This window comes from Denticeps clupeoides, chromosome 10 (genome assembly GCF_900700375.1).
Source record: "Denticeps clupeoides chromosome 10, fDenClu1.1, whole genome shotgun sequence".
Taxonomy (NCBI): domain Eukaryota; kingdom Metazoa; phylum Chordata; class Actinopteri; order Clupeiformes; family Denticipitidae; genus Denticeps; species Denticeps clupeoides.
Genome location: NC_041716.1, coordinates 7,392,641 through 7,412,285, shown reverse-complemented (window position 1 = coordinate 7,412,285; position 19,645 = coordinate 7,392,641). Strand labels below are relative to the sequence as shown.

At 44.5% G+C, this 19,645-nt stretch overlaps 1 protein-coding gene across 4 annotated transcripts in view; it reads left to right on the top strand.

Moving 5' to 3' along the window:
• Positions 1-273: 273 nt before the first annotated feature.
• gnb1a (guanine nucleotide binding protein (G protein), beta polypeptide 1a) overlaps positions 274-19,645 on the top strand; it is a 26,907-nt gene continuing 7,535 nt past the window's right edge. The window contains exons 1-4 of one of the 4 annotated variants that reach the window (XM_028994951.1): positions 274-690; positions 17,640-17,752; positions 18,023-18,061; positions 18,157-18,263. In XM_028994951.1, coding sequence (XP_028850784.1) covers positions 17,696-17,752; positions 18,023-18,061; positions 18,157-18,263 — 203 coding nt within the window. In that variant the 5' untranslated portion in view covers positions 274-690; positions 17,640-17,695. Of the gene's footprint in view, positions 691-15,924; positions 16,073-16,580; positions 16,724-16,784; positions 17,132-17,639; positions 17,753-18,022; positions 18,062-18,156; positions 18,264-19,645 lie in introns of those variants that run through there. The other 3 variants (XM_028994950.1, XM_028994952.1, XM_028994954.1) reach the window with 3 other exon arrangements.

Genomic DNA, 19,645 nt, shown 5'->3' with positions numbered 1-19,645 from the left:
TTATTTGCCTACGCACACTCTATTGTCTCTGTTACAGCTGTTTTTCCCCGTCTTCAAATTCAGTAGGTTTAACCCCCCAAAACCAAAAAAATCGCTGTTTTCTAAACCATCTGCTCCCGTGATTCATTATGAAACGGGCGTCGCGCATTTTGTAGAGATCGTGCGTTGCGCGAGGTGCCAATTGGTTCGGTTTTCGGTCTTGCGCCGCCGTCCCTGCCCGTGCGTAATGACGCAGCCGAGGCGTGGGGTTTCCCAGACGTGAGAGCAGGGTTACCGCGCCCATCTCTGCCGTTTGATGGCCGGAGGAAGCGCTTAAGAAATTGTGGCGAGAAGAAAGAAAGAACGAACAGGAGAAAGACAGTGCGGGAGAGATAAGAAGGCGAAATAATTGTGGATAGGGGGCTGGGAGACTCGACGTTTTGGAGAAACAGGCTTAGAGGACTTCCTTTTTGTAAAAAAAAAAAATATATATATATTTATATATATTTCCTGCTGCGGTGAACCCTGCCTTATCTTGCGCCAGTGTGCTGGTGTGTTCCCCCTCGGCGTATCGAAAGCAGGGTTCGGGGAGTGCCACTCCTCGGTAGCTCGTTAGCTCGATCCTCCGCGCCGCTTGGAGAGAAGGGGAGACATTACTCGCCGTTTCCAGTCAATGCGATATAAACAACGGACACCCACAACTGAACACGGGTAAGATGTCGGCTCGGGATGGCGGCCGCTGCGGCGGAGGCGAGTTGCGTTGCGTACGCGCAGGTTGATATTGTGACACGTTGGCTCGGTTAGTGGCGGTCCTTGCAGAAAAGGAAGCGGGGGGGGATAAATTCGGTCGACCGCTGCTGTACTGCGACGGGGTGGGGGGCAGTTAGCAAGGTGGCTAAAAAGCCCAGATGACTAATTGGCCAGCACATCTGTAGCTTAGCGCTATTTTTGGTCCCTTGTGAAGGTCTGTAAGTGGCCGGCCTCTTGGTGGGTGGAACGAGTGGCACATTTTACAACTCAAGTCCCCTTTCCTCGTGGAAGGGGGGGGGGGGGAAAGAAAAGAAAAGAGAGAAATAAAATCCGCCCCAGTGAACTAGCCTGCCTCGGCCGGCGACGAGATATCTCGTAATGTGGTAGCCACCTAGCTCGTATGTTCGCTGCTGCGTGGAGTTATGATCTGTATTTGTGAGATTTAAGTACAGCAACTGTAAATCGAGATTAAATTATTATTGTGTGGGGGGGGCTTTTTTTGGTCACAGACACCCTGGCTGTGGACACCGAGCGGGCGGGGAGGGGGGGGGCTTTAGCCGACGCTAAGTAGCCAGCTAGCTTACTTCCTATTATTAATGAAGTAGCGTTAGCGGGCTCGGCGTGCTCGTTTGATCGGGGCTGAATTATCGGTATTATTGTGGTCGGCGGGGTGAAGTGTGTGTGCTTGGCTCGGGGGAAGGGGGTGGTTTGCAGAATGAGTCCGAAAATGGCTACTTCATCGGCAGAAAGAGACCGAGAAAAAAAAAAAAACTCGCTCCCACCGCCACCCCCACTCTTTTTTTCCTCCTGGTCCGTACAGCAGCCTACGCTGGAGCCGGTCTGTTAGCCCGGGTTTTTTTTTTATTCTGGGCGTGTGTCTGCGAGCCGGACACCGATTCATGGCTGTTGCGGTGTAGTCTTCAGTTGTGATTTTTATTTATTTTTTTTGTGCTGTGGGTGCATTTCGTAGCTCTTTCCAAAAACTCTACCGTGCAAACGATTAAGAACAAAAAAAAACATGTTCAATGTAAACTGTGGGTACACTTGAGGCGAGTCCGCCATGGCTGCAACAGCAAGGGTAGGATGCATTCGTTCATGTAGTTAATTACACGAATCGTCAGCGTTCCCGATATTTTAGCGTTGCTCAGAGTAAAACCGAAAGCAACTGGCCGCTTCCAAAAAAAAAAAATTAGATCTCTGCTGGCCAGACGTCATGTTTTTTTCTCTCGGTGTAGTTGTGCGAGGATTATAATAATAGATATGCATTTTGTAATTGTTATCCCGCAGCACGCCGGCTCGGCTCGGCGCGGCTTTAGCGCATCGTCCGCGGGCGTTTGATGGGATTTTGATTCTCGACTCTGCTTTTAATGGCCACAGGGGTAGAGCTAATTGGATCGCTCGCGCAATCCGTTTTGCTACCCGGTTCGGCGATTTCTTTTGCTGTTCGACGCGGCCTGCTGCGGGAGCGCCGTGTTTTTGTTTTATTTGATTTTTTATTTTTATTTTTTTAGAGGAAACGGGCAACATAATCGCTAGAAAATGAGGAAGCTCGCAGTTTGAACTGAGAGGGAGGAAAATGTCCAGGGAGGGGGAATTCTTACGTGAACAGAAAAAGCCAGCGGCGTCGTACTGTAGCCTACAGCGGCGCACGGAAATCGTACTGTATTGCAATCACATTTTCACCGTCGCGATCGAAGCCGTCGATTAAAATAATAATAATAATAATAATAAGGAGGTTGGATCATATTCCACGACGCGGCGCGGCTTGCTTGTTCACAAAGCTGAATTCACCCTCCGAGTTCCCCCTCCCAGAAATGAATGGGTTCCTGTATTCCGGGCCTAGGCAGCTGCATCGAACAAGATGGCGTTCGCAGGCTTCTTTTCTCCCGTGTGTGTGTGTGTGTGTGTGTGTGTGTGTGTGTGTGTGTGTGTGTGCGCTCCACACACCGCTGTTAAAATCTGTGCAGGGCTACAGTCCTAATGCAGGTCCTCGAACGAAAACGAAATGTAGGTAGCAGTAGTCGGTGTGTGTGTGTGTGTTTTTTTTATTATTTAATTTTATTTTTTTTAATTTCACTTTATTTTAATGCTTCACCCGTGTGAGTGGGGAATGAACGTGGCGTGGAGTCGCGTTAAGGCTGATGTAGGACAACATGGAGGTGGCTGCCAGAAGGCTTGAAATAAGTCAGCCGTGTGATTTATGTTTTCTTCTCATTCGAGGTATAAGCCAGTATGGACCGTTGTTTGTCTATTAGCGTTCACCTTTATTATTATTATTGATGGAAAAGCAGATATTTGTATATGTAGTAGGTGTTGAACAGTCCGCTTGTTTAAAAAGCAGCAATAATTGCCATATCGGGTCAAATAAACATATTCGGGACTCCCTGCTATAATACATATTCTGAATTAGCTTGTGAAAAATAATATTTCCTGTGTTCATTTTGAAAATGCCGTGTGAACCCCTTTACCCTTCATTTTAATTCTCAATTTATTCCCTCTAGCTTTACAGAGTGTCACACCATCCTGATGAATGTTTCTGCTTAAGTAGATTCGACACGTTTATGGGCGTGGTTTTTCCCCCCACCACCTGATCACAATTTGCTCTGAGGCGGCCGGGCCACTTTTAATGGCATTTTGATGTAGGAGGAGTTATTTTTAGCTTCCAGGAAAGTAATGTGAATGAATCACACACACACACACACACACACACACACACACACACACACATACATACACAGAGCGAAAACTCATCCCACCTGAGATCAAGTGGATGCTTCTTAGGTTGTTGAGGTTTGGTTCGCATTTCCAGGAACTGTCCACTGCCTCGTACCATCTGGTCCATTATAAACCTCATGCCCGTTAGCAGTTAGCTGTCCACACCTCAAACTACTCTGACATTTGTCAAGTCTGTGTTGTGTTTAGGCAAATAAGCAATAACCATGTTTGTGTTGCGTAGTTGTAGCTCTGAGTAGATTTGTTACCGACTGCTTTAGGTTCTTAGTACTTTCAACATATGATTGCATATAATTATCTGACTCCTAAACTGTGGGATATTTTTTTTGTTGTTGTTTTACAGATTTTCATCCCACTCAGGTTTTTGCATTCTCTGATCATGAATAGGATTAAACTCTTAGGCTGTGTGGATTTAAGCTTTTAGGATTACATCTTTGGTCACTGATAGCGCTGATATTTCTCCTCTTTTTGTGACATCCTGTCACTGTGTCCCCACCCAGTACAATAAACCAACTGCACTGGCCTCTGTGGTTGGTCAATGCAATATCCTCCACCCAAGAGTCAGCATTACACCTATCTGCCACAAGATTAAAACCAGCCAATTCGCATTAAGCTTGGGTCAGTCAAGACACAGGTTCTCTGAAAGTGTCCTTGTGTTTGTGTTGTCTACAAGATATCACAAAGATCCTTTAACACTGACACATTGCAAGGTGAAATCTTCACAGATTTTTTCCCCCCTCCTTAATCAGATTGAGATCTTGAGAAATTGAACACTTTGTCCCTCAAACCTTTCCGGAACAATTTTTGCAGTGCATCAGGGTGCATTGTGCTGCTTTTCTGGCTGTCAACCTCATGGAACACGGTTACCATTGAAGGATTTCTTGTGGTGCGCAAAAATGTTTCGGTAGGTGGTACGCCTTTAAAGTAACAGAAACATAAGGACCGGAGACGTCCCAGTCAAACATTGCACAGAGCATCCTGCTGCCATCTCTCCCCAGGTAAATGACAGACGTACCTGGCTGTGATTCACGGAGCTGAACCGTCTTTTTGTTGGCCGAATGGGTCACCATGGGGACTTTTACTTGCCTGGAGCTACGCTGCCTCATACACAGCAATCTGTGATGTGTGGCGTGTTCTGTCTCATTTCTACCGTGGCCAGCATTAAGGGTTCCAGGATTTTGTGCTACACTAGCTGCTTCTGTGGGATGAGGCCAGATGGCTTGTCTTTACTCTTCGCTCACATTAGTGAGACTTGAGTGATCATGACCCGGTTGCCAGTTCACTGATTGTCCTTCCAAACCACTACACCAGACATGGAGTGCCCTGTAAAACCAATCAGCTTCGGTAACTTAACTGCTCACGCACTGCCAAACGTATCCCACTCTTTTAACTGGTGGCATTGATCAGCACTATTTCAATGCGTGCGTCACTTGTATAACTTTGTGTAGTTGATGAGCTCACTTTGTATGGGAGTCTAACGTTTCCTGCACTTCAGCGTCTCAAGTTCTCATAGCTTGCAGACGGTTCAAATCCTGGAGAAGGTGACCCATGAGGTATTAGTTGGTTGAGATGACTGAGAGGTAAGTAGGGAGTTCTAGGGGTTTTTTTTTTGTCTGGTGGTTTATAAAAGACTTTTGTGTGTGTGGTAAGAATTGCCGAATTAAGTCAGCAGTACATTGCAGGTAGATACCAATGTGCATGTATTTATTTAATCATAATTTTTTTTCCCAGTAAGTTGCATTTTATCACATTCATTAACAATTACTTCACTTTCAAAGACTGGAGCAAAACACATTTTCAATTATATCTTGACAAAGGAACATTTATTTGGTCAATCTCTTTGTTGACTTTGTGTGGGGACGGTGCTTTGCTCAGTGGCGGAGGAGGGATTCAGGGAGGATAGGGATTCAAACCGGCAACCTTCTGATTACAGGGCCACTTCCTAGCCACCAAGGTGCCACTGAGGACCGTCCCCACACACAGAGAACACATTTCGTTGTGTCACCATTTGCTGTGCTGTGTATGACAATGACAATTACTTTCTTCTTCACTTAACCGCTAGGCCACCACTGCCCCACATACTGCCCCACCACTGCCCCTACTTAGAAATAGGTTCTAAGTAGGTTTGGCACAATGGTATTGCAGCAGTTGCAGGCTTCAGTTAGGTTAAATTCTGAGGAGGACAGCTGGTGATACAAAGTGTATGTAGCTTCAGATAGAGAGCTGCTCTGATGGTGGTTGGTAGCTCACGTCACTATGTGGGCAGCATGGACAAGATTGCCTTGTGTGTATGGTCTGCTATGTCAGTGGTCTGGATTCAGGCAGCATATTTAGTCCATGGAGGTCTATGGGCAGCATGTGATTGCATCATTCTGGAACAATCTCGAGGTTGCATCGTTAGGACCGGTGAGGAGAGCATTATTTCCTTCATCTAAATCTACTTATGTTCAAGTACATTTGCCTTGTATCTTTATTGAAGGGAATATCTCATTGGTTTGACGTAAGTTGTACTTCCATAAGTGTTTTTATATGAAAAGGCCCTTTAAGAAAGCTGCTTTTGCTTGAGCCACTTATCTTTCAAATAGCTTTGGAAACCCAGACTCCATCTTGCTTGCATGGAGGTCATGATAAATAATAGTTGGAATACTTTTTAGAACATCATGTGAGTATTTTACAGTTTGTTTTTGCGTTGTAAGGTTGATGTCAAACACTTCTAGTGAAATGGATGGATAGGCCGTATTAATGGAACCTAGTAAGAGGGAAATGCAAGAACTAGTTCAGGTTAGTGTTAATTAGACCCATGCGCTCACACAGACATCCATCAATCTCACAGGAATTGCTTTCCTCTAAGCCATCGCTCACCATTCGTCCGCTTTCATCTCTGTCTCCCTTCCCCTTGTCACCTGCTCCCTGGGATAAACCAATCACGCGCAGGACGATGTCCTCTGAGGCGTGCTTGTATTCAAATTAAGCCGAGCAGAGTAACAGGACAAGACTATGCTTGAAAACCGGAGCCACGTCAGTGATTGAAGAAAGGGGCTCGGATTCCTAAACGAAGTGGCCAGCCTCTTCAGGCGGAATGTGCGGAATGCTGACTGAGTCTGGCCAAGGTGGCGGGGGGATTGGGGGGGGACTTGCCTCCAGCTGAAGTTATGACTGGTGTTTGGGATTTGGGCAGAGGTGTAGACAAGCCCCCGGTGGGGGTGCGCGATGACAGCCCCGGCCCCGCAAGCTGATTCCCACCAAATACACCTTCTCGTTTGACCCTCCTCTGTCTATTCTCTCTCCCTCTCTCCTACCCCTGCTGCACACCCCCCACCCCCCTTGCTATTTCTCGCTCTCCTGCAGCAGTGACACGTCTCCTCTGTCTCTGCAGGCCTGTGTGCTATCTGCCATGCAGACCTACTTTTTTATTTTTAACGTCAGGTGTTGGATGAACAGCGTGATGCTCTCTTCAGGCCGCGGGGAGGTCCGAAGTGACGCTGTGAGCCCTCCGAAGCAGCTAATGCACCAAGTCTTATTTTTCTATTTTTTTTAAACCCCCAATAAGCCTTCATATAATTTTCCCCCCTGATGTTATAGCCATATAAACAGTAATACTCATAATAGCATCGTTATCTTTGTGTGTGTGTTGCATGGCACATGCTTTTTCTTCTTCTTTTTTCTTTGATTGCAGCTACCAGGACGTCATGTTGTAGGTAACCTCTGCTTCTGAGTCTCTCTGAGCCTGTAGGCAACAGTTATTAGTATGCCAGCGATGGGGTAGCATGCTGTTTTGAATAACCAAACCAGCCTGGGCAAGGGTGCTGTCCACCATACGGCTCCCTCTGCAAATGTTTGCGTGCAAAACCGTATGCCAGATTTGAATAAATTGCTTTGTGCCCAGTTTGCATTTCTTTAGATATGTTCAATCTCTGCTGGGGAGGGCAACAGCATGTGAACAAGCAATCTTTCAGTTTCTTTTGTCCCGTTCCACCACTACCTACTCCCCCCCCCCCCCCCCCCCCCCCCCCTTCTTTTTTGTGTGTCCTCTCCCCTCTGGAGTAAAAATGATTAGCTACTTGTCATGTGACTCCTCACACACTTTAACCTATTTTTTATTTTTTAAAAATCTGGTATAAATGCAATCAAAGGAATATATTTTGCTCTTAAAACAAAGTCATGCTTTTGGCTTTGGGCAAGTGTTTTTTTTTTGTTTTTTCGTATTCCTTCTTTCCCCTTTCCTCTCTTTATTTTCATTACTTCCTTCATGAAACAGCCAGTTGTGTAAATGTCATTTGCTAAAGCACAAATGCATCTTTGTGCAACGATTGTCTGCAGTGAGATGAACATCTGTGGTAATTATGCTTCTGGCTAGATCTGTTTGTGTGTGTGTGTGTGTGTGTGTGTGTAAAATATATACACACACACACACACATACATACATACATACAATTACACACACACCCAATGTATATGTACAGATTTCATTTTATATAGGTGTGTGTGTGTGTGTGTATATATATATATATATATATATATATATATACACAAAGTTTATTTCATATTTCTATATAAAATTTAATTGCCATATAGATGTATAAAAATGCATAAGTTACAGGTTCTAGCCATTTTGTATTCCTCCATACTATCTTTCCTGTGCAACCAGTTTGACTGGCCCTGCACGTGGCTAGAGGAATGGGGATGGAGGCGGGACGTAGACTTTGCAGGAATGCATACTGGCCTCTCTGGCAGTTTACATTTGTGTCTGTGGGTGAAATGAGAGGGAAGGGGGGTGTTAAACGTCCTGTTTTTACCATGAAAGTGTAAACGTGCCAATGGTTGTGGATTCAAGCAGCATGTTATACCCTATTATTCACCTAAAGGGATGTGTATAGCTGTCAGGTGAGTGTGTATATGTGTGTCTCCACATGACTCTTGGTCTTTTGAAGGCCAGTGGCTTCCCAAGTTGGAGTCTTATAAATGCCTCTATTGAGGAAATAAAACTTTTCTTCGGCAGAGGGGATTTTCCCTTTGTGGAGAGGGGCTTTATCTTCCGAAAGAACAAAAATAAACGGGCATTTTAAAGCAATGGAAAACAGTTGCCATACAGTTACCTAGGAGTGCTGTGTGTAGCACTTATGATTTATATCTTAATTGCTGTTTTAATAAAATGCAAGCTGAAATTTGAGTTACTTTGAAGTTTAAACATGGGACCTTAGATAGCGGCAGGGATTTAACAACCTTCCCATCTAAATCTTTAGATTTAATTGCTAGAAGTGTCTAATCCTCACTTACACATCTCCTTAAAGCCAACGTCAACTACTGATGTCTCAGAATCCTCAGTTCTCCAAGTAGCTAAGAAGCAATGTTTACTTGTCCATAGTGAAAGGAATAGAACAATGGTTGCTTTGGTGCACTGTGTAATATGGCTCACTAATTTAATTTGGCAAAATCTTAGAACAATAAGTAAAAAAAAAAAAAAAAAAAAAAGACAGGTTTTGGTCTTGATGCCCCCCAACATGGGCTGAATGAAACTCATCATACCTCTAATAACTGTTTTATACTCTGCATGGACACGCCCACGTCAGCTTGTCAGTCACATTTTAATGTTTGGATTTTCGAAGATTGTAAAATTGTCCGTGATTAGGACACTAATTATGTACTCACCTATCGCACCTTTTTATAAACTGAATTATCTGAATTTTTGATCCTCACCTCAATGGCGGGCCGATTATTTGAATGGTTTTAACAGGAGCAGGCAAAGCGTGTCAGTAAGCTGGTTAAGTGTCGTGTTGACCGAAACTGGCCTTGTTTTACATTTCAGTGGAAGAGGAAATTCAGATAAATGCAAACTTCTTTGACTGCCTTCATTATGTGAGTTACAGGAACTTCTGACCACAGGAGGGGGGAAAAGTGAAAACACCTTTGTGTGCGTTTTTGCCCTGATCTTCCCCGTTTTTTGGGATTGGGGAACAGTGCACTGTAATAGTTTATTTTGTAAAGCAGTGTAAAGGCCTCTGAGACTTCTGGTTTATACTGAAAGGTCAGGATGGATAGCTCAGGGACCACCACTGCCATGTGCACAAGCACCCACCCAGAAATAGACCCACCGTTGACTGTCAGACTTACTTCCCTGGCACAGGTAGTATGGGGTTTCCCTCATACTTGTAAAGTGCATTTATCTATAGCAGGTCACTGTTTGCACGTGATCCTTTTTGCTGTTAAACAGAAGTTTGTTGGAGCACCAAAAAGTAGAATTGTGTTCTTCATATTCAAGACAGGAGGGATGGGAATAAAATTAAAACCACAGCCGTGTGAGCAGTCCATCCCAACCAAAAGCAAAAGTCCTCTTTGCCACAATTGCACTATTTTTGTACAGCGTGCGAGGAGCTGCTAACATTTTTTGAGTTTCCTGCATCAAGCTTGCATACAGGACACCCCCTTTCTTGAAAGGGATGAAAGTCTAGAGGAATTGTAAGGTAGTTTTTCAGGGAATTTGACATGCTGAGTGTAGTTTGCGCTTGGTCCTTATAGAATTTATGTACATTTGCTTTTTCTTTTAGCTCTTTCCCAAGGGAATTGCTGGGACACTCCCTCTGGACCAACATGGAGTTAAGAGCCTCGCTGAGAGTGGGCTTTCAAGATGCGGCTTTCTCACTTAGAACTTGGATGCCCACTCTGTGACTTTATGTAAAAGCAATTTTGTAGACCAAAAAATGAGACCAGAGTATTTCATGGCAATTTTGGTTTATGTGACCACATGACAGAAATAACCAAGCTTTGTTATTGCATGTACAACATCCCCTGAACAATGAAGTGGTGAAAAAAATAGTGAACTCGCCCACTGTCTTGTGATTTTTTCTCTTTTTAGTACCGCACCTCCGAAACACAACACGTGAGGACAGGTTTGCTATTTAAAATAAATATTTGCTCGTTTCAAATGTGTGTGCGTGCACTAATGGATATCCGTTTTCAATCTTTGTTATAGTTGTGGGAGGGGCTTAGGCAGCCATAGCAATCGTTGTAGGTAGTGTAATAGTGCATCTGGTTTTCAGGTCTGGGTGTGAGGCTGTGGTCATTAGAGCCTCGTTGGGTTGCTGTAGATTGCGGCTGGATGCATGGGGGGGCCAGTTGGGTTCACAGATGGACCTCTGTGTGGGGTCTATTTTTCCATAGCTGACACATTTGACGTAGACTGGTTAGCTTGCCCTCTCAGCTAATCTAAGCCAATCATGGAGCTGTATTATTTAGTGCAATAGTTTTTGGTGTGCTCATTAACTACCTGGCATTTGTTATTGATTACTCTTATTAGGGGTGGGAATCTTTAGGTACCTCAATTTGATTATGATTATGAGTCAGAAGGCTGTGATGCGATCATATTTAACTATTATTAATTAATCTTTCTCCCCCTCACATGAATTTACTACCAATTTGTTTTAATAAAAAGAATCAGCTGTATAATTCTTCAAACAGAAAATAAATTGTACTGAAATCACAAATGAAGCTTGTAGACATCAGCTTATTTTGACTAGCCATGATGCATTTTTGCATGACCAATAGAATCGAAGTTGGCTTGTGTTCATTCTGCTCCTTCACAGCATACACACAAAGCGGGATATAGAAAAGGTGTGCCTTCATGTGCACCCCAGAGACTGTCCGGGAGCTGCACTCCCGTACTTAGAGTTCCGCCTTTTACGCTCCTTAACATTGCATTGGTAATTCACAACAATACATTGTGAACATTTTTAAATCGATTCAGAATCTTTCATTTCTGCATCGAAAAATAGATTTTATTTCCCACCCCTAACTCTTAAATTCTAATCACCATTTTAAGACTCTTTGGGAGATGGTCAAAGATAATAATACTATTTTTTTTTTTTGTGTGTGTAAATCTAGAAGGAAAAAAAGGGCTCTTTTGTCCTTCATGTCTCTGGCATCTGTACAGTGGGGTACCACTCATCGGCCATCTTGTGTGTTCAATATGGTTGCTATGTGGAGGCGGGTAGCCCCGTTCATCAATGGTGCAGTTCACAGTAGCCTAAAGGATTCATTTGCAGCTGCATTTAGCCGCCCGCTTTTCCACAGTGGTTGCGCTGCTGAGTGTAACCACTGATATGCTTTTTATTGATTATTTCCCTTGTTGGCACAGAGACCTCAAGTTAGACTTATTAGCAGACCATTTATCCAGTAACCATTTTGTGTATAGGTTTTTATTGTTGGGTGGTGTGTTTGTGGTTCTGGTGGGATGTAAAGGCTTCCTTCAAGGCCCACATGTCCGTATTAGCATCACTGCCGCTGAGCGTAAGGCAGCGACCTCTTCTTTAAATTGGTCTTTTTGCCAGTTGGGAAGTGATTGATTCGGGCATGGACCAATCAGAGAGGCCTGAGACAGGGGTCATGCTGCACTTTAGAACTGACCAAAAAGTGTTTTTTTTTTTTTTTGTTAAATTTTTTTTTTTGTGTGTGTATGTAAAATTCCCTGCCACCCATTTCTCTTCCTATGCCCCATTCTTCATGGATTTGTACTTCCAGTTTGGTCTTGAGTGTGTTTTGGAGGGAGGGGTAAGAAGGCTACTAGGGCTTTTAAGAAATGGCTTAAAGCGACTTCTTGGCCTTCAGCCTCAGCATCAGCCTCCCTTGTCTCGCTGCCATTTGTGACCTCCTTGTGTTTCGGTTTGTTTTCCATGCATGGATACCCTTAGGCACTTAAGCCTTTCAAATACAGATGTGTATACCACACACAGTACTGGCCAGCTGCCTGTCCGAAGCAAGCTGGGATGGGGAAAGTCTTGAACCCGACTTAAGACTGAGTCTGGTTTACCATGATGCATGGTAGAGACTGTGCCTGTTTTAACATTGCATGTGCTTTTCCCCCTCTCATAAACATCCTTATCTTTCACTTTCCATTTTCTCACCACCTCTACTTCTTTTTGTGTTCTTATATTTGCACACATTTGTTGTGATTTTTTTTTTTTTTTTTTTTTTTGTATGTGGATATTTAGATCACAAGGGGGGGCTTTAAGATGCCCCCATTTTATTTTTTATTTATTTGTGGTTTTGTTGTTCGCTGGCTGGCTCAGGTGGAGTTATTTGAAGTGACCAACAGCAGGCCCGTCACTTCCGCTCTCAGCTGAGGCCCGCGCAGGGTGACACTGAGCAGCGCAGCTCTTCTGGTGTCAGCAGTTCTAGCAACATCCTGGTCATGTCGGCACATTGGCTAGGAGAATTTGCTGTTGAAATCACTGAAACGCAAGGCCTGTAATGTGGTGGTCTGGGACATGTGACTTTCCGTTCAGCCTCCCTGCTATTCTTGTCGTACCCGGCCCTGACCTGCGATGTGACTCAGAGCATCCTAAGCTATGGCAGGCTGCTAAAAGAACAGGGAAATGAGCTGTGTCCCATTTCTTTACAAATATGTGTTGTATTGAAAGTTCTAAATTCAAATTTTTGTTTAAAATAATGACACTAGCTTTGGGCACGTTGTTGTTTTTTTTTTTTGTGGTGCCTTTGGCTCTGGCTCAGCAAAGTCATTTATATTTTTATGCAGGAAACAGCTCCCAGAGGATGGGGAAAATTATGACTTCTGCCAATTTGGCAAACGCTGCTGCTGTTCTGCTTTTCCAGTCGATATTCCGAAGGTGGGACGATGTAAAGAGGCTTTTCTGTTTTTTTTTTACTTTGCAAAGCCTGTGGCCCTCCTGTGATCTCTGGTCTCGCACACACCCCGCCCTGGGCTTCCGTTCTCCCGGTCAGCTGACTCAAAGGTCACATGACTTGAGTGAGTGTTCAGGCCCAACGGAACTCGTGCGGGAGGAAGAGAGACGCGGGCAGATTCAAAAACATCCTGCCTGAGCGCTGAACCCAAGATCGCAGAGATCTGAGGCATATGAAGTGGCCCGGAAACGTCGCTAGTCGGAGACGAGGCGAGCGGTTGCCATGCAAACCAGTTGTAATGTGATGTAAACAAGCCGCTTCATCTGATGCAGTCGTGTACGATACGTAGTTAGTATTGTGATTTTTTTTTTTTTAAATTTTTGGTGCGTAATTTTTTGTCTGGTGTGTTCAGTGGATGTCGTGGTGGAGTTGGTTGTGTATGTGTTCGAATTTCTGTTGGTTTAGGGTGGGTCCGGGGATGTGTGTGAGTGAGATTACTGGGTGGAGCGATTCCCTAAGCTCTGCAGTCAGTTTCAGGAGGATGCTGCCTTTCCACTTCCTGTTTGTTCTTGCGACAGTTCTGCACTCTGAGCGCTTCACAAAAAGGCGTTTCCTCTCCGTTGCCATCACTGAACTTCCTGTTATACACACACACTGACTAATGTGTGCTCTGTGCATAAATGCAACAAATAGTTTAGCTAAATTGGACCCCACATAGTCATTGGCTGAGATGCAATCATAAGGACAGGTAGAGAATTGAAGTCACAATATCTGACTCTTCTATACTTTCCACCTTATCGCTCTTGGCATAAAGTTTCACAATGGGACGGTAGCAACTCCTTTTTTGAAGGAGTTGATTCCGTCGTTCCTGGGGTATGACTGTATATTAAACTCCATCTTGTTAATTTGTGGTACATTTAGCACCACCCGGATTTTTATTGAGCAGCGAAGCACTCCCCCTGGTGCGTCGTCACGTTAAAGCGCCCGAGAACCTCAGCGAAGTGGCAGCTGCAGGTGAGACATTGATTCCCCCTGTGATGTCACAGTGCAGCCTTACAGGAAGTGCCCTTCTCTCTGGCAGGAAGGAGTTAAGGCCCCCAAGGCTCCTGTGAGCTGGAGCTGGGGGGAAGGGGGTCTTACATTATTAAACGTCCACCAGAATCAGGCCGTCATGTTTAATAGATGGTGCGGTATGCGAAAGACCCAGTACGCAAGACCGGGAGTTTGTCACCTTCTGCCTTCACACTACTGTACATTTGATATTTTAGAACCCTTAGAATTTTATTTATTTTTTTTTTAAAACCACGTAATATTTTTGAAACTTGTCTGTCTGTTTTACTCGTCAAGATCTAATGAAATACTTTATTATTATTATTATTATTATTATAGCTGTAAGATTGTGTGCTCAGTGTGGGGTCACAGCAGTTCCTGCACTGTTTTGGCACTAATGCTCTGAAGGTTACCGCACCTTGTACCTTCACCGTGGGGTTAATTAGCCTCTCGTGTCCCAGTCGGCCTGGGCCTGTACACTCTCATTAGTGTAATCTCCCGGTGGCATCCGCCAATGGCCCTCTCTCCCCCGTCCCATATAGCTGTAATATCCCTGAGCCTCCGCCCCTCCCTCCCTCCCTCTGGTTATTTATTTATTTATTTGGAGTCCCCTGATGAAAGTCGATAGGGAAATATGCGAGTAAATAAAATATAGCGAATGATAATTCGCTGCCCTGTCTAAAAATGTGAGGTTGGGTTAAGAGCCATGAAATCTGCCAGCGCCACATGCAGTTTGCACAGTGTAAAGCATTTTAATGCATGTATTATTAATATAATATAGTGGTTCGGTGCTCATCTTCAGACATGTACAGAGATATGCTGGGGTACAGTCATATGCTGTTGAATTTATTTATATATTTGTTGAAGAGAGAGCCCTAGGTGCTTTTAACTTGCTCTTCTCTCTCTCTTTCCCTCTCCCCCCCAGTTGTGATTTATTCTGGACTAATGGTTGTGATCCTTAAGTGACTGCCTTCCATTCTTTTCAAAAGAAATCCCATACACAATCCTGCCATTGAAACATAAGGCGTTTCCATTCAAGGCCTTGTTTTCACTTCCTTTTGCTTGAATCTGTGTCTGTTTGTGTACAGGAGATGGCTGAGCCTGTGGGCTTCACTTCCCCCTTTCCTCTGCCCCCTGCCACCACCTCTCTAAAAATAGCAGCCATATGATATATATATATATTTTTTTAAAAGAGCTGAACATAAGCATTCTCTCCTAGACCTTCTTCACCGCCACACACTCTCATTTTTTTCACATTCGGCCCTCAATGCAGCCGCTTCACAACATTTAATGCGGGGCAACCCTAATTTCTGAGACTATACTCTATTTTACAGCATTCGTGAACTTTGAAGACTTAATTTTTTTGTTTTGAAGAATTGAAAAGCACATGAACGTCAGATTGGACACAGAGAAGGGTCACCTTGAGGTCATGCCTGAGGAACCTGCCCACTGTTGAGAAAGGCCTCTGTCCAAAGTGTCGACACCGAGAGAAAAGAAAGAAAGAAAGAAAGAAAGAAAGAACTGCAGGTGCTCTGCAGTGTATCTGTGTGTGTGTGTGTGGGAGGATGGGGAGTTAATTTCCACAATCCAGACGCCCATTTGTTCTTTTAAACACATGAGCCACCAAACTGGCCCCGTTGAGCTCCAGTTGTTCTCCCCTGGTCAGCCGCATCCTCTCTCGCGCCAACGACCCCGGCATTAGGCATATTAACAGCGATGAGAATTTTTTTTTTTATTGTGCGGATTAGGAGCGATAAGTCGCATTGCTGAAATGCGCACCCAGTTCATCAAACCGACCAATCAGCGGGCAGCAGGCTGAAGTCGGGAAGGTGAGGCGTTTATTGGACAAGGTGTTCATTCAGAGGGTTCTTCAGACTCCGCGTACACAGGGACCTCTGCCAGGGGGGCGAAAGGGCCGAATACGGTAAGGATTGGAAATGCGAGAAGATGGCAGGGAGGCTGGGTTGTTGTGAATCAGTGCAGGGATGTTGGAGGTTGAGGTGTTTTTGGGAGAGGTCCATGTTTACGGCAGCATTTTTCACTTTTCAGTGGGCAGCAGGGAATGAGTCAAATGCAGAAAAAAAAAAACTTCGTACCGTTGAAAGTGTTACACTAGTTTGTGTTTTTGTTTTTGAACGTTTGCTGCTCTAAGATGAGGACTGTTCTGGGTTTTTTTTTTTTTTTTTTTGGACAATGCCAGGGGTATATACCTGTCATGTCTATTGTCCACTGACCCTTGTAAGTTTTGGACTGTAAGTTTTGGACTCCTTTTATCTCGGATGTTTAACTCTTTGTAGAGTTTACACGACTAGTGTCGTTCTTAGAGGTTTTATCGGCCGCTGGGTCACTGAGGGAGTGAAAGTGTCACCGATAAGCGTGTTGGCAGGAGGATTGAGGTCAGCGAGACTTCTTCTCTGAGGATCATCAGCAGGTTTTGTCTTAACCGGATTTGGCTGGAGGCGCTGAATCAACTGTGTCCCAGGATTACGCCAATGACATTGGGTAGGAGAGTCTGGAACAGTGTAACCCGGTGTCCTGCCGTAAGGACCGGGCGATACGACTTAATCTGTCAAAGGTATCACTTTGTCGTAGATAAATGTGTCGTTAATTATCGGTTCTTATTCAGTTACCCCGGTCAGTTCTTTTTAATAGAACCTCATTAACTTATTTTAATGAGTATTTATGCCGCCATGGGCACTTGGCCAACAGCTGAGTGACTGTCACCATTTGTATTGAAATCTCTACCATTGGTCACCAGTTTCATCGGTTCAGGCTGGTTCTAAAGGGGTGCTGGTTCTGAGGGTGAGCCGGTGGTTGAGCTGTAAATGGTGCCGCTCGCGGTCAGGGTTTTAAGGGGGGGCTTGCTGGTGGGGGTATTCGACACTAAGTTGCACCAGAATCCTGTTGCTTGGTAACAGCTTCGCGTTGGCAAGGACGTAACTGTCTTTCCTCTAAAGGAAGCCGAGCTCCCGTGGCATTCCAGGCAAGTTGAAGTGGCAGCCATATGGGCCTGAGCCTGCGCTCTGCTGGTTGTCGTTTATGCCGTTTTATTTCTTTCTCCTCCTCTGGCCGGGGTTATTTCTGGTTAATTATCGTTTCATTAGTGTGGAGGGTAAAATTGTCTTTTTGGCAGTTCAGTCTATTTTTCCGTACAAATCCTAGTCATCTAGAGATCACAACGTGATGCACGTTACTAGAACTCTTCAGTTTTATTACGTTTTAAGTGGAAAATGAATCATGTGGTGTCTTTTATTATTATTATTGTCAATTTATTTCCATGAACAAGAATAATTGTATTCCCTATTTAACATTGATGTTTCTGGAATGTTTAATAAGGCTACCATTATCTTGAAGTATTTAGTGTAGTGTTATTTAGGTCCTAAATGAACAGCAGTCCTCTTAAGATCAGTCCTTGGGCTGTGTATCATATAAAAGTGTGAGGTCACTTGTCCCACCGTTTACTGACCTGCTCTCCATTTGTCTACCCGCAGATCAGCGAGATTCCCAGCGAGAGGCCGGAGTGAAGAACACGATTTAGCAGAGGAAAATGAGCGAACTCGACCAGCTACGCCAGGAGGCTGAGCAGCTGAAGAACCAGATCAGAGTAAGCCAGCTAACTAGCTGTCTGTCTGACTGGTCCGTGTGTCTCTCCTTTTCATTTTTAGTCCTCCTCCACCCTTTTTTTTTTTTTTTTTTTAACCCTCTGCTGCCATTAGCAGACAGATATTGTCCACCTTTTCTGTAGTAATGATGACTCTCTGGTCATGTGACATTGATTTGATAAAAGCTGCTTTACAGTTTTGGTCATCCATTTTTCCTTTAAAGCTCTTCTGCTAAATAATTTTTTCTCTCTCTCTCTTGCAATTTCTGTAAGGATGCAAGGAAAGCCTGCGCAGATGCTACCTTGTCTCAGGTAAATTTTAGCATAAATCGACATAGGGCATCAGCACAAAAAGCCTAAATGGTATTACAATGAATCCTTTTTTTTTTTTTTTTATATCCAAATAGATCACAGCTAACATCGACCCCGTTGGCCGAATTCAGATGCGCACACGGCGAACGCTGAGGGGTCACCTGGCTAAAATCTATGCCATGCACTGGGGCACTGACTCAAGGTAAACTTGCGCCAGCACGACTCTGCTCAGGTATGGGGGTGAGCGAATGGATGACTAAGACGCCTGGAAATCTGTGCTGTGCAAGAGTGACTCTTCTCCCCAACAGGATAGCTCTTATTTAGCTCTTTCTGTTAGTGTCCACCCCCCACCCCCCCTCGCCAGAAAATGCTTTTTATGGGCAAATCCTAGGATAAAGTCCCTCGGTGCATTGAACACTGGCTCTTCCTGTACTGTCTGTCTTTCAGGCCGTGCATCAGCTCAGCGCTAGGAAGCTAATTGCTTGTCAGCAGGTGTGGCCTTTTTTCCCCCCGGGAACACCAAACTGCTTTGTCATGTTGCTTTGCAGTTTGGAGCAAGGCGTTCGCCTTTTTTCGAGTTTGTGCTGTGCATACGTTCTCAGGTTTTTTTTTTTTTTTTTTTTTTTTTTTTTTAAACTGAAAAACGTTCTTTCCTCTTCATAGAGTTCTTGTGGGTCACAGGTTATTAGTGTTAGACTTGACCTAGAAGAGCACTTTGTTCTTGTAAAGGTTACACACCGCAACCAAATTTAGACCCAAATTGAGCACTGGGTCTCTCAAACACACACACATACACACACCGGCCCAACTGCAGCTTCTCATTCCTTCTTGAAGGTCGAGGTCAGGCGCTTATCAGGCAGAATTTAGTAGCTTCATTCCCATCTTGAGTCCCAGTTCCCAATCTCTAGCCATCGGCAGCATCGTGCTTGTATGAGGGTGGGGAATTAAGAGCCCCCTACCCCTCACATGTATATATAAAAAAAATAAAAAATGAAGGAAAGAAAGCCATTATCTGGTTGTGAACTCTTCCTTTAGGTTTTAAATGGGAATGGGGGGCGTTTCTGTGGACTGGCAGCTGGATTGACGCTGTAATCTCAGGAGGAGAATGCGACGGCCCCTAATTCCACTCTGGCCTTATTGCTCTGAGCAAGACACGCTGGATAATGCTCTGCTATCGACACTAAGCATCTTATTCTGAAGCACAGGCGGGTGTAGTCACTAATGGACTGGCATCCCATGAAAAGAAGTTGTTGATTGAGGGAGTGGCGAAGACGGGCAGTAGTTTCTGTCTCAGATTGCAAACTTGGGACAGGGTTTTCTCCTCTTCCATATTTCCTCCTTTTAAGAGAGGCTGGTGGTGATGGAGTAGCTGTTGTGAGGGCGTGGGTTTTTACATATTCAAAGCGCTGCATGTTTACACAGCCCCCATCAGACTGTATGGTGGCTGTAATGCCGGGGCACCTGTCCCCTTTGCTTGTGTCAAGGACATCAGTGGAAGTGTTGACACATGTTCATACTGGTGTAGCTGTTGAAGTATGGAAATGTGTACGTCACATGTGGCATTTGATCAATCGGCTGCACATA